Source organism: Ceratotherium simum, chromosome 10 (assembly GCF_057802395.1).
Source record: "Ceratotherium simum simum isolate JZ-2026a chromosome 10, ASM5780239v1, whole genome shotgun sequence".
NCBI lineage: Eukaryota > Metazoa > Chordata > Mammalia > Perissodactyla > Rhinocerotidae > Ceratotherium > Ceratotherium simum.
Genome location: NC_141909.1, coordinates 15,671,636 through 15,697,722, shown reverse-complemented (window position 1 = coordinate 15,697,722; position 26,087 = coordinate 15,671,636). Strand labels below are relative to the sequence as shown.

General features: G+C 36.0%; 1 protein-coding gene across 1 annotated transcript in view; it reads left to right on the top strand.

Annotated features, from left to right (window-relative positions):
- DNAJC3 (DnaJ heat shock protein family (Hsp40) member C3) overlaps positions 1 to 26,087 on the top strand; it is a 76,597-nt gene that overhangs the window by 36,969 nt on the left and 13,541 nt on the right. Inside the window, exons 4-9 of the mRNA XM_004423118.3 lie at positions 321 to 395; positions 11,908 to 12,060; positions 13,588 to 13,769; positions 14,226 to 14,345; positions 17,216 to 17,321; positions 17,406 to 17,526. Coding sequence (XP_004423175.1) covers positions 321 to 395; positions 11,908 to 12,060; positions 13,588 to 13,769; positions 14,226 to 14,345; positions 17,216 to 17,321; positions 17,406 to 17,526 — 757 coding nt within the window. The remainder of the gene's footprint in view (positions 1 to 320; positions 396 to 11,907; positions 12,061 to 13,587; positions 13,770 to 14,225; positions 14,346 to 17,215; positions 17,322 to 17,405; positions 17,527 to 26,087) is intronic.

Here is a 26,087-nt window from a genome sequence, read left to right as displayed (position 1 = left end):
CATATTTTTTTTTGATTTATTCATTGATGGAAATTTGTTTTTTTATACTTTTTGGCTATAGCTATGAACATTCATGAACAAGTTTTTGTGTGGCTACATTTTTGATTTTTTGGGGTATAGCAACAAGCATTTTTAAGAAAGCATCCTTTAACAAAGATTAAAAACATTCATTGGTTCCCAGAATTATTCTCAGAGTGCCAAGTCAAATGGGCATTGGAAAAATAAATATTTCATTAGCTTATTTAGTTTTATTTTCTGTGTTTAAAGAAAATTGAGAAATGCATAGTACTCAGGACATCTGTTCTTTTTTTTTTTTCTAGGCAAGGTTACAGAGAGGTCACTTACTACTCAAACAAGGAAAACTCGATGAGGCAGAAGATGATTTTAAAAAAGTGGTATGTTAAGTTCAATTTGTATTTGGCTCTATGAAGATGATATTTTGAGTGAACATATTGGACTTATTTTTTTATATTAAGACATTTAATAATATTTTTATAGCTAAACGGGAGAATTGTTTGATTTGTGTTATAAGAATCACAGTTCCTGTATTAATGCTTAGTGGCTGACATCAAAGAATCACTTTAATAGATGGAAAGTAAAGTGTGTGGAATAGATATATAATCCTAACTCAGTTTGTGTAGCTCACGTGTTCTGCTTTGTTCTCCATGAGAATCTAGAGATGTCAGCTGAGCTATTCCAAAAGTCCTATAAGTGACTTGGGAAACCCTTGATTTGATTTGAAAGGAATAATGAAACAGATTCTTAAAAGGGAATTTTGCAGTCGTCCATATGGCTACTTAACAAAGTGTAAAGTGTTTTGGATTTGTTGGAAGGATGTTACAGATTACATGTAATGGAAGGAGGTATATCCTAAAAAATGATTTGGAGAGAGACAGCTAGCCAGTGTCTTTATGCCCTCATTGGGCTTGTTTTAAGACCTGCATTTTTCTTCTACATGGATTTGTTTCTGGAGTGGTCTAGAAAGGGCAAATATATAATCCATTGTTCATTATTTGCATTTTTTGTAGTTCGTCAAAATGCTTAGTTAGTATGACGCTAACCACTATGAAAATAAAACTAAAATTTCTGACATTTTCATAACCTTTGTTATAATACTCAGTCATAAGCAGACAAATCCAAGAAACATTAGACTTAATTGTATTGAATCAGAAGCTGTCTCATGGTCTTAATAAAATTGGATGTCAGTTTATGTTTATCTGATCTCCTCTGCTGGTGGGGAAGATGCTTGAGAGCAGGCTGAAGGATAGGTCTTGGGGAGGCAGTGGTGCTGGAGTAACCTTTCCCTAGCCCATTCCTTTGTACTTAGCAAGGGTTGTATAAAAATTTGTCGAATGAATGAATGATAAAACGTAAGAATATGTTTCCTTCTTTTTAACAAGTGCTTACATCTATTACTTAGAATTTTTTTCTAATTACAACATTAGAGTAGCCTTTTAGAAATAACATGATTTGCTTTAGCACAAATTGATCCTTACTGGGCATTTGATGTATCGTTTTGGAAAAGTGAGTTTTGGGAACTTTGAGTGTGTCCTGAGTTAATGTCTTTTCTGTGATCAATGTTAAAACCTTTCAGAGACAAGAAGGGGGACTTTCATGAGACTTTCCACTTTAGATTGTTTTCTGACAATCATGCTTCTGCTAGTGTGTTCTTAAAACTGCCCTTGTTATTATTGTTATAGGATTCTTCCATGAGAATGTGTATCTGTGTTGAATGATTTTTTGTTTTTAATTGAAATTTTTATTGAGATAATTATAGATTTCCATGCAATTGTAATTAATAACGCAGAGAGATCCTGTGTACCCTTTACCCAATACCCAGTTTCCCCCAATGATAACATCTTGTAAAACAATAGTACAATATTACAACCAAGATATTAACATTGATACAATCTACTAGTCTATTCAGATTTCCTCAGTTTTACTAGTATTCATTTCTGTGTGTATACTTAATTCTGTACACATTTTCATGTATCCACCACTGCAGTCAAGATACTGAACAGTTCTGTTGCCGCCAGGATCCCTCCTGTTGCCCTTGTATAACCACAGCCACTTCCTTCCCATACTGCTCTGGCCCCTCGTCCGTAACTCCTGGCAACCACTAATTTGTTATTCATTTCTTAAATTTTGACATCTCAAAAAATGTTTCATACATGGATTCAAATGTTATGTAATCTTTTGGGACTGACTTTTTTTATTCAGCATAATTCCCTGGAGATTCATCCAGATTGTTGCATATGTAACTTAGCTTGTTCCTTTTAATTACTGAGGATTCCATGGTATGTGTATGGCACATTTTATTTATCTATTTATCAGTTGATGGACATTTGGGTAGTTTCCACTTTTTGGCTATTACAAATAAAACTGCTGTGAACATTCTCATGCAGGATTTAGTGTGAGCATAAGTTTTCATTTCCCTGGGATAAATGCCCAGGAGTGCAGTTACTAGGTTGTATGGTAATTGCATGTATAGTTTTATAAGAAACCGCCAGATTGCTTTCCAGAGTGACTGTGCCATTTTACATTTGTTTGCGTCCTCGTCAGCATTTGGTATTGTCACTGTTTTTCATTTTAGCCACTCTGAGAGATATGTAGTGATAGCTCATTGCTGTTTTAATTTACATTTCCTTAATGGCTAACGATCTATTCATGTGCTTATTTGCCATCTGTACATCCTTTTCAGTGAAATGTCTGTTCCTGTGTTCTGCCCGTATTCTAATTGGGTTGTTTGCTTTTTTACTATTGTGTTTTGGGAGTTCTTTGTATATTTTAGATACTTTATCACATATGTGGTTGCAAATATTTTCTCCCAGTCTGTAGCTCATCTTTTCATCCTCTTCACAGGATCTGTCACAGAGCAGAAGTTTTTAATTTTGATGAGGTCCAATTATTGATTTTCTTTTTTCTTCTGTGGATTGTGCTTTTGATGTCATCTGTAAGAACTGTTCATCAAGCCCTAGCTTCCAAAGATTTTCTCCTATGTTACCTTCTAAAAGTTTTATGGTTTTATGTTTTACATTAAAGTCTGTGATATGTCTTGAGTTAATTTTTGTATAATGTGTGCCGTTTAGGTCAAAGTTCACTTGTTTTGCCTTTGGATGTCCCATTGTTCCAACACCATATTTTAAAAAGGCTTTCCTTCATTTGTTGAATTTCTTTTCCACCTTTAAAAATAATCAGTTGAGGCCAGCCCTGTGGCCTAGTTGTTAAGTTTGGCATGCTCCATCCACTTCAGTGGCCCCGGTTCGAAGGTTTGGATCCCAGGTGCGAACCTACACCACTCGTCACCCATGCTGTGGTGGCGACCCACATACAAAATAGAGGAAGATTCACACAGGTGTTAGCTCAGGGTGAATCTTCCTCAAGCAAAGAGAGGAAGATTGGCAACAGATGTCAGCTCAGGGCCAATCTTCCTCAGCAAAAAAAAAAAAAATCAGTTGGCTGTACTTGTGTGATGTATTTCTGGGTTCTCTATTCTGTTCCACTGATCTATTGTGTTTATCCCTCTGCCATTCCTACACTCTCTTGATTATTGTAGCTATATAGCAAGCCTTAATAGCAGTAGAATGATTCCTCCCCACTTTATTCTTCTCTGTCAAGATTGCTTTAGTTATTTTCTGGCCTGTGCCTTTCCATGTAAATTTAGATAAACTTGTCTGTGTCTACAAAAAGCCTTGCTGATATTTTGATAGAAATTGCAGTAAACCTATAGGTCAGTTTGGGGAAAATTGACATCTTTATTATGTTGAGCCTTTCAACCATGAACATAGTATTGCCTCCCCATTTGTTTAGGTCTTCTTTGGAATGATTTTAAATGGCATTGTGTTTTTAATTTCAATTTTCACATTGAATAATATTTTTGTGATTATTTCATCAGGAAGGTGCTCACCTTGTACTTAATTCTGTGAGAGAAATCTTAATGGGCATCAGATGGGAGACCATGTTAAATCTTAACACTGCAGAAGCCGTCTTAAAAATTTATGTAATGGCAATTTTGTTGTGTGTCAGAATAATTATAATTAGATTGGATTTGGTTTAGGGAAAAATACAAGTGCAGAATTGATGCATTTCAGAAGTATTTTATGTTAAGGTTTATTTGAAGTAAATTTAGGTTACCTGGAATACCTGGACTTAAAATTCAGATTAATAACTAGAGAATCTTACATGCATATGCTTTGTCTGAACAGTAAATACAGTGTCTCCTAAAGGTATGTGGGCAGAGAGGGAGACAGGATCATGAAATGGGAATATTGAAAAGAACTTAGGAGTTAACATATATAAAATTGATTAAATTTTAAGCATTTGGAACCTAGATTCTATTGGACAAATGATAATGTAATCGTGGACAACACAAGGGATATAGATCTGAAGCCAATGTCTACAGTGTTCAGTCTTTCTAAATGAAGAGATGAACACTAGAACTGTTCGGAGGGACCACTGTCTGTTATGTTTAGCAAAAATAAATAAGTAATATAGAGCCTAATATTGATGGAACTTTAAGGAAATTTTACCAATCATATAATGCTGTTGACATTGCAAATTATAAACAGCTTTGTAGAAAAATCTGGCAGTAAGTATTGTGAAAGAAAAACATTTTGTGCAAAGATACTTACTGGAGCTCTGTTTGTTTTGGAAATTATTAGAAATTTGTGCCAATAGGATAGAATAATATTCATTAACAAGAATTGTTTGTGTATGGTGTGGATTTATAGACCCAGACATACAAAATAAAGTCAATTAAAAGGCAAAATAAAAATTGTATGTAAATGTTCTTTATAACTACAGAAAACTTTTGTGTGTGCTAATTGGTATAAGTGACAATTATTTAAAGTTTATAGCTATTTTCCCTTTTGTAAAGTTGTATACAACAAGTTCTGAAGAAAAAGAAAAGCTTTGGAACAGAGACAGGAACCTTGAGTTTTAGAACTGACTTTGTACTTCAGCCACGGTTTACACAGCACTCAGGATGTGTGGGGCATGTTGCTAAGTGATTTGCATGGATTATTTCACTTAATCATTGTTCAGATGTGAGGCAGAAAGAGAAGAGGGCAGGGTGAGGCTTAAAAGATGTCAGCAATAAAATGGAGTCAGACTTATAATTACATAAGGGAAAGAGGAATTTAGCATGACCCCTAGGATTTGGCTTAAATAATAAAGAAGAGCCATTTATTGAAGAGGATTGGGGGACTGGGTGGTGGCAGTGGGTTGGAGATGGGAAGTGGAACTCTGTTGGCCTTGTTATTGAGATGCCATTTAGAGTGTCCCATAGGAGATGTCAAATAGGCAGTTGCAGTCTGAGGTCAGTGTACACATAAGAAGGAATGGTGCAGAATGTGGGCTCTGGAAATGACTTTGAGCCGCAGTTTCCTCCTGTGTAAAATAGAGATCATCTGAAATGTCCTTTAGGGTTTTAGCTGTACTTAGAATAGTGCCTGGAGCGTAGAAAGCTCTCAGTAAGTAAAGCTCTCAAATAAATTGACCATCGTCACCATCATCCAAAGCGTGGGCTTTGGAGATAGAGACCTTAGTTTGAAGTTAAGCAAGACTTCTGGCAAGTTACATAATCATTCAATTTCTTTAGTTGTAAATTGGAGACAGTAAAACCTAGCTCCTGGGTAATAGTATTAAATGAAAAAGAAATATAGGTATGCAAAGAAGGCATTAAGACTGTTCATTCTGCTCTTCAGCAGTTTACACTTTAGTTGGAAGAAGTAAGCCCTAAATATGTGAAAAATTAACAGTACAGGGACATTTGTAAGAAGTGACATATTAGTTATCTAGATAAGATAGCTCATTAAGATTGAGAATGACACATGGCCGGAGGTTGGGAGACCCACCTCACTTTGTCTCCTGATTAGCTGTGTGATGCTGCGCAAGTTACTTACCATTTGTGAGACTCAGTATTTTCATTTATAAAGTGAGAGTTGATTGGGCAAGATGATTTCTTAGCTTACTTCCATTGTTAAGAGTTTCTTAAGTGATTTAAACATTTAGAGAAGGGTGATTACTACTGTAATATAGAACAGTTAGGGAAGCTTGGAGGAGATGGAACTTGAGAAATGGGTTGGTTTGATTAAAATTGCCAGATGGAATGAGAGTCTTTTGGAATCTTGAAGATATTGTTTTTGTGTGTTACAGTTAGGAGAAATTAACTATATTCTCACATTTCCCTGCTTCATTTCTGGTAAGTTTTATTTATGAATTTAACAGATATTTGAGTTCATACTCTGCCAGGTTCAATGAACATTCTTTTTTTATTTATTTTTATTTTATTTTATTTTTTTTGTGAGGAGGATTGGCCCTGAGCTAACATCTGCCAATCCTCCTCTTTTTTTTTTTGATGAGGAAGATTGGTCCTGGGCTAACATCCGTGCCCATCTTCTTCCACTTTATATGGGATGCCGCCACAACATGGCTTGACAAGTGGTGCATCAGTGCGTGCCCAGGATCTGAACTGGTGAACCCTGGGCTGCCGCAGCAGAGCACGCACACTTAACCGCTTGCGCCGTCGGGCTGGCCCCGTGAACATTCTTGTCCATTTTCTTTGCACATGCTGAATCTCTCTAGGGCAGCAGTTCTCAGGCTTGGTCTCAGGATCCCACTATACGGTTAAATATTGAGGACTCTAAAGAGCTTTTGTTTATCAGTGTTTATGGTATTATAAATTAATTTTAGAAATTTAAAAAATGTTTATTCATGTAAAAGTAATAATAAACCCACTACATGTTAATATAAATAACTTTGTTCTTGCATGAAAAACAACTATATTTTCAAAAACAACTAAAAATTTAGTAATGAGTGGTATTATTTTACGTTTTTGTGAATTTCTTTAATATCTGGCTTATGAAGACAACCGGATTCCAAGATCTGATTTATATTTTGGTTGAAGTATTATTGAAGAAAATCTGGTCCCATACATATAAGCAGTTGGAAAAGGAAGACTATTTTAATAGTCTTTTTAGAGAATTGTGGGTATTCTTTGGTGTTATACCAAAACTCCACTAGTGGTTATAGGTTAGTTGCAGTGTAGACTCTGAAATCTTATCAGTGAATGTTTAGTACTTTGTTATAATGAAATCCGTTGGTTTATCTTACGCTTTAAATGGGTTCTTTATATTTTATCCATATATGCTTTTGTCCCTGCAGACCCCTGAAAGGATATTAAGGATTCCAGGGGTCCCTGGATCAGACTCTGAGAATCACTGCTGTAGGATATATACCTAAGAGGATAATTGCTGCTTTGAAAGTTATGGGCATTTTTAACCTGACTGAGCAATTTGGCACTGTCCCTTTAAGTGGTTATCCAAATTTATATTCCCACCAGCAGCATAGGAGAGTTCCATGTGCTCCACATTTTCAACAACACTTGATATGAACAGTGTAATTTTTGCTGACATGGTTGGTGTAAGAAATGCAGTTTTACATCTTTTGTGTATATTTCTGTTAGATTCTATTATCCAACTATTTCTTTTCTGTCAGTCCACCCTTCTCTTCCCTCCCTCCTATTCTTTCCCCCCTCCCCCAATTCATTTTGATTTTTCTTCCTTATTCTGTTCTTTCTATGCTGTTACACATACTATGTCTTTTTCTTTTAGTCATTACCTCAGGAATTTTAACCTGCATGCTTAATAAGATTTAAAGGTAATCAATATCTTTAGCTTCCTCCAGAAAAATACAAGGACCTTAGAATGCATTTACTCAACCTCTCACCCCCTGATTTGGATACTCTATTATTTTTCAAAAATTAGGTCTTTATTTATTCTTTTTTTTTTTTTTTTGCCATTCAAGTTAAAGATTTTATTTTATTTATTTATTTATTTATTTATTTAAATTTATTTTTTCCCCCCAAAGCCCCATTAGATAGTTGTATGTCACAGCTGCACATCCTTCTAGTTGCTGTATGTGGGACGCGGCCTCAGCATGGCCAGAGAAGCGGTGCGTCGGTGCGCGCTGGGGATCCGAACCCTGGGCCACCAGCAGCGCAGCGCACGCACTTAACCTCCAAGCCACGGGGCCGGCCCCGTGCCATTCAAGTTAGTATTATTTTTTGTATAGTTCCCTTAACAAAGATTGCAGAAAGAATTTGTGAAGGCAAATTCTAGAAGTCACTGGAGGATGCTGTAATGTACCTCAAATATTACATATTTTTCTATGTCATCAAATAATATCAAATGAAAAATTTAAATTTGTGCTACTTACCTCCCAAAACTATAATTAAATATAATAGGATTAGAAAGATTAATTTCTTGAGACAGGCAGTTCAGTGAATGTACTTTATGCCAAAGTCTAATTTTGTTTTGATCTAAGAGAAGTTAAACTGAGGTTTTATTATTCTAGGACTTTAATTGCTGTAACTTTAATAGAGGGTACCCAGTTTAAGTTGGCTGATACAAAATGCAATGGGAAATAAATTGAACCTCCTTTTAAAGTATGTATTACATCTTTTGCATTCTCTCCTCATTTTGAATTTATATATTATAGAAAAGCCACAAAAGGTGGTTGGAATTTTTTTTTTTTTTTGTGAGGAAGATTAGCCCTGAGCTAACATCTGTCACCAATCCTCCTCTTTTTGCTGAGGAAGATTGGCCCTGGGCTAACATCCGTGCCCATCTTCCTCTACTTTATATGGGATGCCACCACAGCATGGCTTGACAAGCGGTGCGTTGGTGCGCGCTTGGGATCTGAGCCCTGGGTTGCCGCACTGGAGCGCCCGCGCTTAACCACTATGCCACCGGGCCGGCCCCAAGGTTGGAATTTTTATTAGCATTTTTTGGAGTACTTGCTATGTATTACATTATCTTTTTAATTTCTCAGTGACTACTATTCAGGGTGTAGGTATTATTCCCCTTTTATTGGTGAAGAAAATGCAGATAACATGAAGTGATAAAGTCAGGATTAGGCTTAGTTTTTTTTTTTTTTCCCCCATTTAGACTTTATTTTAGAACATTAATAATACAAAAATCTGTGTGGAAATATTCAAAACCTGGCCATTGAGAAATGGTAAAACTGCTGTATTATCTGTTGCTGCATAACAAATTACTCAAAGTTAGTAGCTTAAAGCAACCCACATTTATGATCTCTGTTCATGGGGACAGGAATCTGGGCAGGCATAGCTGCCCTGGTCCTGGTCCTTTGCTCCAGGGTCTCTCACAGGCTATAGTCAAGGTGTCAGATAGATGCAATATTATCTGTAGGCTCGGTTGGTGAAGGAACTGCTTCCAAACTCACTTGGTTGTTGGCAGGATTTAGTTTCTCTTGAGCTATTAACACTGATGCTTCTGTTTTTTCTGAGCTTTTAATGAGAGGCTTCCCTGGTTCTTTCTTACATGGGCCTCTCCATGAAGTATCTCACAGTATGGCAGCTTGCTTCATCAGAGTGAGCAGGTGAGAAGGCAAGAGATTGCCAGCAAGAGAGAGTGCTAGCAAGATGGAAGTCACAGTGTTTTGTACCTGATTAAGGAAGTGACATCCTATCACCTTTGTCATTCTGTTTGTTAAAAGGAGTTACCAGCTCCGTCCCATACTCTAGGGGAGGGGATCACACAAAAGCACGAATTCCACAAGGTGGGGATCACCTGGGGCCATCTTAGAAGTCTGCCCACCTTAACTACCAACCCACTGTTTTCATTTGAGGTCCCTGAAATAGGGGTGTATTTAGATTAGGTTAGAGGGCAGCTCACATCTTTCAACAAGCCTATCCCATGGCTATTAACGGGTTTTTACCCAAAAGCTCAGTGACCATACAAATGGTAAGAAATAAAATATTGTCATAGGTAGAAGTTTGGAAGAAAGGGTCAGAAATATAAAACACTAAAGAAGAGAAGGGGTATCAAGAAACATGAGAAAAGGAGGGAGGGAAATATCAGCAGGAATCTCCACATGTAAATATCCTGGAACATGGGAGGGCAATTGGGAGGAGTCAGCAGCCTTGTGGTAAGAGTGAAAATCTTCATCTCCCTTAATCTTTGAAACTCTCCAGGGTTATAAATAAGTCCTTAGTTTGTTTCTCAAACTCCTTTCTTACCTCCTTGGAAGAATCTCTTCCCTCTCCTTATCCCTCCCCCCCTTCTTACCTCCCTCCTGGCCCCAAAGAGGCCCAGATGACCTGAGCTCACTCCCTCTTTCCCAATCCTGTTGTCTGAGTCCTGAGTGAGGCTGAGCCCTCCATCCTCAATCTTGAGATTTAGGGCTTTCTCCTCACTTTCCAACAAGAGAAACTGTGTGGAAGACACTAGACTCTAAAGTTTTGGAGAGAAAAGAGGAAAAATGTAAATTCCATCCAGAAGAGGCAGTCTCTAATACATTCTATCCAAAAGGGAGCAATAGTGTACATATTGGGAACAAGTTATCATTAAACTTCTACTTTTAGCCAAAGTGACAGGGCACATGCATTTATACTTTTCCGATGTGGTCTGTCAGAAGTATTCAGGACCACCCTGAGGATGATAAAACAGACATAGACAAGCATGCCAAGGCCCTAAAGCAGCTCCCTTCAACCTGGATCATTCAATCATGCACGGAAAATCCTCCCCCAGACTGAGCTGAGGTTACCAATTCCAAGTTGCCTGTGAATACTTGGAGTCCTGTCCATTCCTTCAAAAGCCAAGGGTTAAACAGACAAAATAGAATACCTAAAGTATCCTAAAAACCAATTGGCTAAATATAAAGCCTCTACCAAGAAATAATCTAAAGGTTTCTTGTTTGGAGTGTTCTCTCCTACCAGGTAGCTATTGGGGGAGTTTTTAAAAAATGAATCAACTCAAAGGGGAGGCAGTATGATCAGTCAATTGAAGGAGAGACATTTCTAGAAATAATCTACCATTGTCTGCACCTCACCCCAAATTGGAACCCATCAACTACAATTCCCATCGTAGTAAGAATATTAGATTTCAGAAATTATTACATATAAATGGTAATCTTAAAGAAGTTCCAAAAAAATTTAGTAGCTTTTTAATGTAGGCATCCAATTTTTCTGAGCCATTATGCTTAAGACTTTCCATCTGGAGGAAGAAATTAAGAGCCACTGTGCATGAAGTTGGGCTGGGAGCAGGTATGAACTGTAAGCAGGCAGAAGGGATTTTACTTCTGACAGAAGTAAATGACAGAAATGACATTTACTGTCATTGACATTTCTGTCATGTGACAGAAATGGTCTAAAACCATGGTGATGGTTGTATAAGTGGTAAATTTATTAGAAATTGTAGAATTGTATACTCAAAATGAGTGAAGTTTGTGGTATGTAAATTATACCTTGATAAAGTTGTTAAAAAAAGAGACGATGTGTAAACCTCTTAAAATTGTGTCATAAGCCTTTTAATAAGGTATTACTCTCTTACTTTTCCCTGTAAATTCTTCCTTTCTTGTTAACCTTAACCCCTCTGGTATCAAATCTTTTTCTATCATATAACCTGTAAAAAAACATGTTCTCCTTCATTTTCCCTATGTTTTTCATTATTTTGATAAAATCATTTTATACTTAAAAATAAATACTTAGGAAATATAACTAGAAGGCAAAATATATAAAATTCAAGTTATTTTGCAGAGCTATATGTAAGAAAGTAAGAAAGGTGCTTTCCTTTCTTCCTTCTTCTCTACCCTTTCACATTCCTAAATATATTTGCTTCCTGGTACGTTTTGGGGAGCTCAGGTCTTTTGACTCGAGCTCCACTGCTTGCTCCTGTGCACCATGTCGGTGGAGATAAAGATGCCTTCGCTGCTGCTTCCCGCTGTGATCAGCATCAGGGGGCAAGTCAGTGGACAGCCAGTGTCTCTGTCCTTTCCCCAGTGAACTTAAGTTATTTGCAGTGGTCAGATCATTGTGTATTTTATGGGTATTAGATTTAAGAGATTAAAAATCCTGTTTAATTTAATTTTTTTTTATTGTTATAGCTCAAATCAAATCCAAGTGAAAATGAAGAAAAGGAAGCCCAGGCCCAACTTATAAAATCTGATGAAATGCAGCGTTTGCGTTCACTAGCACTTGATGCTTTTGAAAGCTCGGATTATACTGCTGCTATAACCTTCCTTGATAAGATTTTAGAGGTAAGTTTGCTGGATATTGAAGGTGACAAGCCTGACACTTACTGCTTTTTACCATAAGACATGTTTATACACTTTGGCGTGTTATATATCACAGAAAACCTAGTTAGGGTAAAATCAGATTGGTCCTTGATCTTTCAGCTCTTAATTGAAAGGTGGTGTCTGTGTACGTAGAACAAAATTTGGAACTGAGGTTTTCAGTATGTGTACTCAGTGGGCTGTGGAGCTGGAGTTACCTGTTTTTATACATTGCTTGCTTTGCTATTTTTGTTTGATTTTGCAGTTTTTGGGGGAAGAAAACTCTAGAGGTTAGATAAAGAGGTAGAAGATGAAAGAGTTGGTTGAAGAAAAAGGAAAAAATAATGCTTGGGAGGAAGGAGGAGTATTTAGAGTGGGAAGCTTCTAGGGAAGAAGGCAGATGACGAGTTGATAGGATCCCGGGGGGTCTAGGTAGGGAAACCTAAGTCTAGAGTTTCCTTGTCTCTGAGGGACTTAATGACAAATGGTTTCAGAAGAAAGTCTACTAAAATATTCAAATGGAAGCAGTCACAATTCATGTTATCATTTTCACAGTGCTTTGATGGACAGTTTCATTTAATCTTGGCCGTAAACTTGTATGTGAGTGGACACTTCTTTGATAATTTTGTAGAGGAAATCGTGTGATGTGGTCCAGCGGAATTCACATTTTACTAAGTTATTTTGTTAATGCTTTATTAAGGAAGTATAAGGTTATAATTTTTATCTTCTAATAGTCAGACTATTCATTTTGACCTAGCTTATTGTCTATGATATTTCATTTATGTACAATGTTGATTTTGATATCTTAATATATGTGAAAAGTTGACATGACTTTAGAACAGCTCTAAGAAATATGTGAAGATACTGCCACAGGTCTTATTGGTGAGCTTTTGGGTTTATATTTTGAAGAATAGTGTGTTTGCTAAATATTGTCAACTTTGATAAAATAGAAAAGGTGAAGCCTCAACCTTCTCACATTGTTTTTCTCTTTTCTTTATTTTTATAATGTGAAAATTTAATTTCAAGGAGGTGACATTTTACAAAAGAGAATTTCATTGGTTATTAGCAGAATAAAAATATTTTGTGAATTTAGAGACTAGATTTTATTTTTTGAGACTAGAAATTAAAATTGTTTAAGTACAAAAATCTGATTAGTCAATATTCTCTTCAAAATTAAATACGATTCACTGGGAACCATCTTCTAGTAGTAAATGCCATGTTTTCTTATTTTCAGAGTTTTGGAATTATGTAATTGAAGGGGGTAGGAAAAGGGCCTTGTTAGTATATATATCCCTTACCCCATTAGAATTTATTTAAGAAATCCCTGTAGAAATTATTTTGTCACATCTATATTGCCTGAGACTTTTTAATACTATTTACAATATAGAAGTTATCATGTTAATTGAAGATGTTTTATGTTGATAACTATGTAGATAAAATATGTGGGATGCAAGTGCGAATGCATATCATTTACTGTTGCTTTCTTAAAGTCTAGTTCTCTTGTTTCTCAAGGTTTGTGTTTGGGATGCAGAACTACGGGAACTTCGAGCTGAATGTTTTATAAAAGAAGGGGAACCTAGGAAAGCGATAAGTGACTTAAAAGCTGCATCAAAATTGAAGAATGATAATACTGAGGCTTTTTATAAAATCAGCACATTATACTATCAACTAGGCGACCATGAACTGTCCCTCAGGTCAGTTCTAGTAACATGCACATCTCATCATCTTTTTATTGTTAGCAGTAAGATAATCTCATTCTCTTTTTATTTTTAATTTTAAATTAATAAAATTATGGTTAAGCCTGGTTTTATATTTTATATCTATATATTTTCCGTTGTCTCTAAGTTATTCTACTTCCACATAATTTATTTTCATGGAGTATGCTTATTAAAATAAATGAGGGCTATTATATTTGCAAAAGCAAAATGGAGTGTTTAATGTATAACTCTTCTTAAGTCATTTGAATTTGAATTAATAAGTATGTGCATGGTGCAATGCCATATATAAAAGTATATGGTAAATTATTGTCAGTATGTTTTAATTGTTACAAACAAAAAATACTTTTCATTGTGATTTCTGTATTTAGTATGGAAAACCACTTATTGATTATTTTAACTTGGAGTATTTTCCTCTTTTTAATACATGAGCAGTGAAGTTCGTGAATGTCTTAAACTTGACCAGGATCATAAAAGGTGTTTTGCACACTATAAACAAGTAAAGAAACTTAATAAGCTGATTGAGTCAGCTGAAGAGCTCATCAGAGATGGCAGGTAAGAATATGCTTGTCTAGACTATTCTGCTTTCCCTTGTATGTCTTGTTGTGAGCACAAAAGAAAAATTGAACTGCTCGCTCTTTTACTCCTTAGCCATTGAAGGTGGAGTATCTCAGATGGTACTGGGTCTTAGCAAAACTACCACAATTGTACATTTTTTGAATAAGGCAGAATATAAATAATGCTAACTGCATAGTATTTTTAACAGCAGATTTATTTATATTTCACCAAATATTTATTGAGTTTCTCCTGTATCAGGCACTGACTGTGTACTGGGGCTGCAGAAATGAATATGATTATAGTTTTTGGTCTTAAGAAGCTTATAGTTTAGTGTAGGAGACAGGCATATAAATTGATTATTAAAAGATAATATTGTATCTAGAGGGATACAGATGTGTACAGAGGATACAGAGATTTTCTCGCAGTATAGGATTCTGGGTTAACAGTTCCTTTGTTACAGCACCTGAAAAAGATTGTGCCACTTCTTTCTGTCCTCCATGGTTTCTGATGAGAAATCTATTGTCATTCTAAGTATTTTTTCCCCCTAAAGGTAATGTGTCATTTTCCTCTGACTGCTGTCAAGATTTTTTCCTTTCTTTCATTTTTTGAAGTTTAATTATGTTGTATCTCAGCATGGATTTCTTTGTGTTTATCCTATTTGGAGTTCACTTAGCTTCTAGAATATATAGGTTTATGTCTCGTCAAATTTGGGAAGTTTCCAGCCATTATTCCTTGGAGTACTTTTTCACCCCTGCCCTCTCTCTCCTTTCCTTCTTACACTCCGATTAATATAAATGTTAGACCTTTGGTATAGCCCCACAGGTCCTTGAGCCTCTGTTCATTTTTTTTCAACTTATTTTCTCTCTGTTGTTCAGATTTGGTAATTTCTGTTGTTCCAATTCATTGATTCTTTTCTCTGTCCCCTACATTCTGCTGTTGAGGGAGCTTTCAGTGAGCTGTTTATTTCAGTTTTTATATTTTTCAGTTTTATATCTTCTGTTTCTTTGCTGAGACTCTGTATTTCTTTGCTGAGGCATTCTATTTTTTCATTTGCTTTAAGCATGTTTCTCATTGCTACATTTCTTGTGGCTGCTTTAAAATCTTTGTCAGATAATTCTAACATCTCTCTCTTGGTTCTAACATCTCTCTCCTCTTGGTGTTGGAATTTATTGTCTTTTCTCATTCAGTTTGAGATCTTCCTGTTTCTTGGTATGATGAGTGGTTTTTAATTGAAACCTGGACATTTTCATTTTATAATATAACTCTGTTTTTTTATTTAAATCTTCTCTTTTGGCTGGCTTTTTCTGACACTGTTTCAGCAAAGTGAGGGTGGGCACCACCTTGTTGTTACCAGGTGGCAGTAGAAGTTCCCCACTTGGCTTTCGTTGCTACTCCAGGTGTGGGGCTTCTCACTGCGCTTGGTGCAGGTGAGAGTTTTGGGGACTCATTTCTGGCCGTGGATGAAAGTCCTGGATCCCCACTTGGCCTTCTCTGACACCTCCTTGGCAGGGGTGTGGGCACACCTTGTTACAGCCTCACCAGGGAAGAAGTCTAGGCTCTCCACTCGACCTGCTGGCATTGGTGGATGTGGGGCCATAGTTTTCTCTGTGGTGTTTGGCTAGAGTAGAGCTGTTATTGTCAAAAAGTTTTCTGTCTTTCTAGGCTGCTCTTTCTAGGTCCTCTGTCTTGGGAGAGAGCAGGCTCTTGCTGGCTTTTTGTCTGCATCCATTGGCATTTCTGGGTTGCTGGCTTCTTCATCTCCAAGTCTGAGGCATCTGAAGCAAAAAGAAACCCAAGGAACTTGCCCAAGTTTTTCCTCAGGTCCCAAGGTCTCTAGCTGGTCTTCCTTCTTCTCTCCCCTTTTCTGAGTCTTTTTATATTTTTGAAAATATGTAATGTCTAGGGTCTTTAGACAGGTATTTAGAGGAATTGGGGAAAGTACACCTATTCCACCTTTCCAGAAGCTAGCTTTTTTTTTTAAGTGAAGTACAATATTTTCTAATTGAACTTTTTATTTTAAGCTAATTGTAGTTTCACATGTAGTTGTAAGAAATAAAGTGACGTCTTGCATACTCTGTGCAGTTTCCTACAATTGTACCATCTTGGAAAACTATAGAACAATATCCCAACTAGGATTTTGACACTGATAGCTAGCTTTTGTTTTAAATGTTATATTTAAACCTGTGTTATAATACATCAGCATTTAAATGTGAAGATTGCAGCACTTTGGGAATAATGTGCACAATGGCATAGAAATATATCTTTTAGTTTGCCACTACTGAGGAAAGTAAGAGTGCATAACATGACTACTACTTTTCACCAGTTTAAAAAAAGTGCTGAAATAGCTTTTATTATTCTTAGAAAGCTAGTAAAGTTGGGAATTTAAGTAGTTTCCTTCTGCAAGGAACTATGTTGTACTTAGTTGTGAATATTGACATTCGTTATATAAAATAATGACTCCATTATTTCATGTAGTGAAAGTATGTAGTGATAAAGAAATAAAACCTGATCTCTGTTTTGCTAAAAGTGCTCTGTGTAAGTCAGACTTTAATAAGATGTCTTACTTAGTTTCAAAATTATGAGTGTTTTTCTGGAAAGAAATTCATCATTTAGTTTGCTTGGTACTCACACATATGCTTTGATTTATCCATGTACATTTTCTTGGTCGTGTGTTTTATCTCCCAACTCTTAATTGCAAGGGAGTACCTTCCTCGCCACTCTAGATAATAAGGTAAAAGCTGTGTTTGAAGGCACGTACTCATTCAGGTGAATTGATTAAGCAACATATAGTGAAGAGTAGAGGGTCCTTTCCTTAGCTCTGGAGATAGAATTTCATTGTTACTCATCATGATTTGCTCATTTGATAGGTACACCGATGCGACCAGCAAATATGAATCTGTCATGAAAACAGAGCCAAGTGTTTCTGAATATACAATTCGTTCAAAAGAAAGAATTTGCCACTGCTTTTCTAAGGTAACAGTTGACTTGTTCCCAGAAATGTAAGAACTTAGCATGTGGAATAACAACCATAAATACTTTTCTCACATTTACTTTTAGGATGAGAAGCCTGTTGAAGCCATTCGAGTGTGTTCTGAAGTTTTACAGATGGAACCTGACAATGTGAATGCTCTGAAGGATCGAGCAGAAGCCTATTTAATAGAAGAAATGTATGATGAAGGTAAATCTTTAAGGAGTTTGATCTGCAGCATCTAAAAGTTGATGTATATGAAATTAGCACATGTTTAACATCCTTTTGTTTAGAACAAGTTTACCAGAGTACCTAGAAATATTGGCAATTTTAGAAAAACAGCAGAGAACCTGAAAATTATTCTCCCTTAGTGATACTCGAAAGGTTTACCATATGAAGAAAGAGTTCTGCAGTTGAAACTAGTTCAGAGAATATAAAAATAAAAATTTTAACTTTCTTTGTTGTAGACAAGTTAGAAAAGATAGATAAAATAGAAAATTTAAATTATAGATCTCGGGGCCGGCCCCGTGGCTTGGTGGTTAAGGGCACGCGCTCCGATGCTGGCGGCCCGGGTTCGGATCCCGGGTGCGCACCGAGGCACCACTTCTCCATTCATCCTGGGGCCGAGTCCCACATACAGCAACTGGAAGGATGTGCAGCTATGACATACAACTATCTACTGGGGCTTTGGGGGTAAAAAATAAATAAATAAAATCTTTAAAAAAAAAAAAAAATAAATTATAGATCTCATATCATCTAGAGGTAATCACTGTTCATTTTGGATTTATATCTTTCAGATTTTTGTCTATGCTTATATACATATTAGTCTATATTTTATGCATATAAATGTATATGTACATATTCTTTGCATATAGATGGTATACATATTATACATATAGTGTAGATATATATGTCATATATGCCTAACTAAAAAATGATCACCTGTGACCCCTAAGCTGTTTAGTAATGTTAGCATAGCTGCCTACCCTACTTTGTTCAAGTTGAAGGAACAGAGTTTCCTGCTATTTGTAAGGACCTCGAATAAAGGTAGTACCCTATTTTTGGAAGATAGCTAAGGAATACACAGTAATATACATTTTTTGAAAAACAGAATCCTTTCATATATATTGTTTTGTGACTCTTTTTCACGTGACAATATGCTATGAACGTTTAAATGAGATAATTTTTAAAAGAAGAAGTGGGCCTGATAGCCCTTATTGCAAGGTTTTTGTTTCAAATCAGGTAAAACATTTTAAATTGAAAACAGTAAGAGTATTTTTCTGGTGAAACTTGGTTTGTGATACTCTTTTTCTTTTTTTTTAATTAAGTGCTGATATTTAATAAAAAAGTATGCAGCTATTAAAATAATATGTATTAAATTTTAACGTCATGTGAAAGTAATCATAAGTGGTAATCATGGATAAAGTTTTAAATGCAGTAAGGATGCATCTGCAACAATGATAAAACCTATACTAAGAAGGAGGTAGCTCCACTTATAATTAAGAAAGGTTTGTGATACTCTTTTTTAAGGCAAACTGATAATTCACTTTTTTCCTGCTTTTCCTGAGTTGAAAAGAATTTTGCTCCTAAGCAGTTTCCTGGGAGTGATAATTCTAGTTACTACTGTTTGTGGGACATTTTTGTAGTATAGTCCTTAAGGTCTGATTGAGGCTTGAAATGCATGCAATCAAAATGATAAATTTTAATATTCATAAGAATGCTTCAATAAGGCGGATAATTTACATAGAAGATCCCTTTAGCTTACTTGTTCTTTTCACTTTTGAGCTACTCTCTCTACTAGGATTTTGCATTCCAGTTAGTTTTTGGAACTCTTCATCAAAGGCACTTTGTCATCTCTATCTAAACCCTCAGCTCTAACTGTGAAATTAGAGATGCTGTAGAAGAATATAAAAAGCTTAGTTGGGGGCCAGCCCAGTGGCGCAAGCAGTTAAGTGTGCGCGCTCCGCTGCGGCTGCCCGGGGTTCGCCGGTTCGGATCCCGGGCATGCACCGACGCACCACTTGTCAAGCCATGCTGTGGTGGCGTCCCATATAAAGTGGAGGAAGATGGGCATGGATGTGAGCTCAGGGCCAGTCTTCCTGAGCAAAAAGAGGAGGACTGGCAGATGTTAGCTCAGGGCCGATCTTCCTCACACACACAAAAAAAGCTTAGTTGTAAAATGGTTAAATCCTGTAGACTGCTAAATATAATTTGAAAGATGCCTTTGTAACTTGAATGTTAAACTGACTTATTTTTTGGGGAAAGTTGACAACTTAATTCTTAAAGAAAAAGATGCTTACTACTAAGAATAGATCTGTCTTTGAAGCCTGTTTTTTCTTTAAAATTTTATTTTTTTTGTATCCATGCCAGTCCTCCTCGTTTTGCTGAGGAAGACCAGCCCTGAGCTAACATCTGTTGCCAATCCTCCTCCTTTTTTTTTTCCCCCCTTTTTCTCCCCAAAGCCCCAGTAGATAGTTGTATGTCATAGTTGCACATCCTGCTAGTTGCTGTATGTGGGATGCTGCCTCAGCATGGCCGGACAAGTGGTGCGTTGGTGCGCGCCCAGAATCCGAACCCGGGCCGCCAGTAGCGGAACGCACGCACTTAACCACTAAGCCATGGGACCGGCCCCTAAAATTTTATTTTTTATTGACGTATAATTTACGTACAGTATCCTGTTAGTTTCAGGTATATAGCATAGTGATTTGGTATTTATAAGCATTACAAAATGATCAGCACGATAAGTCTAGTTACCATCTGTCACCATACAAAGTTATTACAGTATTGTTGACTATATTCCCTATGCTGTACCTTACATCCCCATGACCTATTTATTTGATAACTGGAGGTTTGTACCTCTTAATCCCCTTCACCTATTTTGCCCGCCCTCCAACCCCTCCCCTCTCTGGTAAACACCAGTTTGTTTCCTGTATCTCTTGAGTGTTTTTTTGTTTTGTTTGTTCGTTTGTTTTGTTTTTTAGATTTCACATATAAGTGAAATCATGCAGTATTTGTCTTTCTCTGTCTGACTTATTTCACTTAGCATAACACCCTCTAGGTCCATTGTCCATGTTGTTGCAAATGGCAAGATTTCATTCTTTTTTTATGGCTAAGTAATATTCCATTGTGTGTGTATATGTATGTTCTTTATTCATTTATCTAGTGATGGACACTTAGGTTGCTTCCGTATCTTGGCTATTATGAGTAATGATGCAGTGAACATAGGGGCGCCTATATCTCTTTGAATTAGTGTTTTCATTTTCTTTGGATAAATACTCAGAAGTGGAATTGCTGGATCATACGGTAGTTCTATTTTTAATTTTTTGAGGAACCTCCATACTGTTTTCCATAGTGGCTGCACCAATTTACATTCCCACCAACAGGGTACAAGGGTTCCCTTTTCTCTACATCCTCACCAACATTTGTTATTTTTTGTCGTTTTGATGATAGCCATTCTGATAGGTGGAGGCAAAAATATACAACGGGGAAAAGACAGTCTCTTCAATAAGTGGTGTTGGGAAAACTGGACAGCCACATGCAAAAGAATGAAACTGGACCACTATCTTACATCATATACAAAAATAAATTAAAAATGGATTAAAGACTTGAATGTAAGACCTGAAACCATAAAACTCCTAGAAGAAAACGTAGGCAGTCAGCTCTTTGACATTGGTCTTAGCAATATTTGTTTGGACCAATCTCCTCAGGCAAGGGCAACAAAAGCAAAAATAAGAAATGGGAGTACATCCCATTACATCAAACTAAAAAGCTTTTGCACAGTGAAGGAAACCATCAACAAAATGAAAAGGTAACCTATTGCGTGGGAGAAGATATTTGCAAATGATACATCTGATAAGGGATTAATATCCAAAATATATAAAGAACTTACACAACTTAATATTAAAAAAAAACCTGATTAAAAGGTGGGCAGAGGACTTGAATAGACATTTCTCCAAAGAAGATATACAGATGGCCAACAGGCACATAAAAAGATGCAGAACATCACTAATCATCAGGGAAATGCAAATCAAAACCACAATGAAATAAAAATTTCTTTTAAATAGGAGTTTATTCTTTGTCTTTTTGGCGGTTTAGATTATACACTGGGGAATCTTTCTGAATTATGGTTTTACAAGAGTAAAATGGTTGTTTGAGTCTTAAGTATGGAAATTAAGCATGGAGAGAGAAAGAATGGGTTGGTAGGTCTCTAAATTTGGGGGAGTGGGGAGGAAAGCCTGTATAGTTGAAACTGAGAGGTATTACTTGACTTGTTTGGATTTGAATCAGAAGTTTACCAAATGATGTCAATGAGTAATAATCTTTTAACTAGGTTAAATAATAATATGTTGAAATCCTGAGTTAAAATATGAAGGCTTTCCACATTCTCTTTGCTGGTTTTACCTTTTTTTAAAATCAGCAGTTTAAAATGATGGTAGATATATAATGAATGAAGAAAAACTAGGTTTAGGTTAGTAAATAATGGAACATGGAAATGTATTCATTTTGGGCTTGTGATAGAATTATCAGGACCGATATTAGGGAATTTCACTCAGTAGAACGTGAGTGTACAAATACTTCTTCAAGACCCTCCTTTCAGGCCTTCTGGGTATATACCCAGAAGTGAAATTGCTGGATCGTATGGTAATTTAATTTTTAATTTTTTGAGGAACCACCATATTTCTTTCCATAGTGGTTGCACTATTTGCATTTCCACCAGCCTATATTTGTGTTTGTCTACTCCAGTGCTTTGAATACAATTGGTGATATTTCTTAACTATTGATAGAGAATTTATAGTACAAAATTTTAAGTTTTATAATCTGACATGAGCAGGAATTCTCTTTTTGTATTTTACTGTTAGCACTATTATCTCTTTTCCACTATAGAAATTTCAACAAAACATGTGTATAGAGCACATTGATGTATCAGATTCAGTTAGAGTGCAGGCCACGTTATGTCCCTGTGTACAGAATTAAACATAGTTTGTCTCTTTTCTGTTTAAATCAGCCTAAAATATAATGGTTAGGCTAGGCTTGCCTTCAGAGTCTGGTGTTAGAATGTGGTCTACTGTAGGAAGTTTGACTTAAATTGTTCAGCTCTCTTTCATGTCGAAATAGCTCACAGTTCTCTTATACTTCTGTGCTAGTAATGAGACTATATTATAAAGGTTCTTGGCTAAAACTTTCCCTTTGTTGTTTAAGGATAAATATGTATAAAATGTAGTGGTAGAAAACTTTTTATTTTCATTGTCTATTATTCTGACATCTCATAGCAGGTAAACATTCCCCTCAACATTTTATTAGGAGAAATTTCAAATATAGGGAGAAGTTGAAAGAATTTTATAGCAAACACTCATGTCCTCACCATCTAGATTCTAAAATTAACGTTTTATTATGTTTTATCACATTTATCCTCTCTCTATCCTTCCATTTATCTGTCAGTTCATTTTCTTTTAGATGCATTTCAAAAAAAAGTTGTAGACTTTAGTTTACTTTTCCCTAAATACTTCAACTTGCATATCATTAACCAGAATTTGTTTACTGTCTTCCTTTTTTTTCTTTTTTTTTCGGGGGGGTGAGTGATTTTAGACACAATGAAATGCACAAATCTTGGGGATACCTGCCCTGTGTTCTGATACCCATTACAGCCTTTTAAAGAGAATAATTATTCATGACACTTGTTAAAGACCTTAAGGAAGACCCTTCAAGGGGGGGACTGTCATGACAGGTATAGGGACACTGCAGTGGGGTCTTGCAGTGAGAGAGAGAGACTGGGCTCAACTCTGACTCCAACAAAGACGAGTGGGTATTTATAACCAAGGAGCAGGGTGGGTCAGTGGATGGAAAATTACTAAGAGGAAACATTAGGGAAAAGGGCGATTCTTGCTAAATGGACTCAATTAAATTCTTGCTGAAGGCAGGCCAGGGTAGGGGATGAGGAGCTTGATCAGATATCAAATGCAAATTTGGTCAGATACCAAGGGTGGGGGATTTTAGCTAAACTTGACTTCACAGGATTCTTGCTTAAACTAGATTCTACAGGGACAGAGAGGGAAGCCCAAGGTTGGGCCTTAGTCAGAAAGAGTACTCGCTCAGAGGAGCCTGACTGAAGTTTTGGTCAAAAGAGAGTCTTTGTCAAAGCCCAACTCCTATCAAGATACAGAACATTACATTATCCTCTTGTCCCTCAGCAGTCAGTCCCCATCCTGCCCCCAGCAGGCAGCCATTGTTCTGATTTTCTCCATCATAGATTAGTTTTGCCAGTTCTGCATCTTCATATCAATAGAACCATATTGTATGTCCTCTTCTGCATCAGACTTCTTTCATTCAGCATGTTTTTGAGATTTATTCATGTTGTTACATGCATTGGTAGTTCATTCCTTTTTTTGTTGCTGAAAAGGAGAAATTGGTAAACTTTTCTGTAAAGGGCCAGAGTAAACATTGTAGGCTCTGAGCGCCCTGCAGTCTCTGTTGCCACTACTCACCTCTGCCACTGCAGTGCAAGAGCAGCCATAGAAAACACACAAACACACACACATGACTGTGCTCCAGTAAAACTCGATTTTAAAATGGATAGTGGGCTGGAAGCACTGTTATTTCTTTTCTACTATAAAAGAAGAGAGAGCATTCAATATTTCACCATTAATCTTATCCTTGAAGAGTATTCTGTTTTATGACTATACCACACTTTGTTTATCCATGCTCATATTGATGGCCACATGGGCAGATTTTAGTTATCATGAAAAAAGTTGCTATGAACATTATTCTACAAGTCTTTTTTTAGACATATGTTTTCATTTATCTTGTGTAAATGTCTAGGGGTGGAATTGCTGAGTCATAGGGTAAGGTGTGCGCTTAGTTTTAACAGAAACTGCTAGACCCTTTTCTAAAAAGTAATTTACATTTTCCACTCCCACCAGTAAAGTATGAGAGTTCCAGTTGCTCTACATCCTTGCAAATGTGTGGTGTTCTCAGTTTTTTAAATTTTATACATTTTGGTGTGTGTTGGTAGTATCTCATTGTGGCTTTAATATGTTTGATGACTAAGGTTGTTGAATACTTTTTCATGTGCTGCTTATATAGTCAAATATCTTCCTTGGTGAAGTGTTCAAATATTTACCTATTTAACAAAATTTGTTTCTTTTTGTTATTGAGTTGTAGAAGTTATGTATATATTTGTGTTTTTCTCCTTTATCCTGTTATTTTGATAAATTACATTGATATTTCTAAAGTTAAATCAACCTTGAATTATTGGGATAAACCATTCTTGGACATGATGTATGATCCTTTTTAGATATTGCTGGATTTGATTTGCTAATATTTTAAGAAGTGTGCATCTATATTGAGGGATATTGCTCTGTAACTTCTTTTTTGTAATATGTTTGTCAGATTTTAGTGTTGAGGGTGTGCTGGACTCAGTTAGTTAGAAATTCTTCCCTTTTCCTCTATTTTCTGAAAGAGTTGTTTAACATTGGTGTTATTTCTCCTTTAAAGTATGAGAGAATTCACCAGTGAAACCATCTTGGTCCTGCAGTTTTCTTAGTAGGAAGGTTTTTGACAACAAATTCAGTTTCTTTAATCAATATAGGGCTATTCATATTTTCTGTTTCATCCTTTGTTAGTTTTTGTAGGTTGTGTCTTTCAAGGAATTGGTCCATTTCATCTACATTGCTGAATTTGTTGGTATGAAGTTTGTATTATCTTACTCTTTTAATGTCTGTAATTTCTGAATTGATGATTCTTTGTTCATTTCTTATAGTGATAATTTGTATTTTCTTTTTTTCCCCTTCCAGTGCAGTTAGAGTTTGGTCATATTTGTTGGGCTTTTGAAGGAACCAACTAATGGATTTTTTAATGTTTTCTTTGATTTTTCTGTATTATTTCATTGATTTCTTCTCTTTATTTCCTTCCTTTGACTTACTTTGCGTTTACTTTGTGCTTTTCCAGCTTCTTAAGGGTTGACTTATCATTGATTTTAGGCCTCTTTTTTCTTTTTTTAATATAAGCATTTCAAGCTGCACTTCTCATATTGTTTTATATTCATTATCATTTGGTTTGAAATGTATTTTTATTTCCCTTCTGATTTCTTCGATGCATGGATTATTTAGATGTGTTTTGTTTAATTTTAAAGTATTTGGTGGTTTCCTAGTTACCTTATTATTGATTTCTAATTTAATTCCCTTGTGCTCAGAGAACATACTCTATGTAATTTCCTTCCTTTTAAATTTATTTAGATTTGTTTCCTTTTAGATTTATGTAAACTTGTTTTGTAGTGCAGCATGGGATCTATCTTGCTGAATGTTCTGTGTGCACTTGAAAATAATGTGTATTCTGCAGTTGTTGGGTGTAATGTTTCTGTTAGTTTCCCATCAGTTGCTGACAGGGGAGAGTTGTTAATATCTTTAATTAGCTGTTGTGGAAATTGCAAACTTTCCTATCTTTCCCTTTAATATTGTCCATTTTTCCTTCATGCATTTTGAAACTGTGCTGTTAGTAGCCTACACATGTATGACTGTTAAATTCTCCTGATGAACTCCTTCTCCTCCTCCTCCTTTCAATTCCAGAAGGGAGTATTGCAATATTCTCAAAAAATTCTGAGGAAGAATGATTTTCAACCCAGACTTTTATATATAGCAAACTATTAATTAGGGTAGTCTTTTTGTAGTTATTTGGAAGTTTTCCTTTTTTAGTGTTGTGGAATCTCCATGGAAACCTTGCTGCTTTATTGAGAAGTGGCTTTCTGACAACTTTTTTGTGAAAATTGTTCTGTTTAG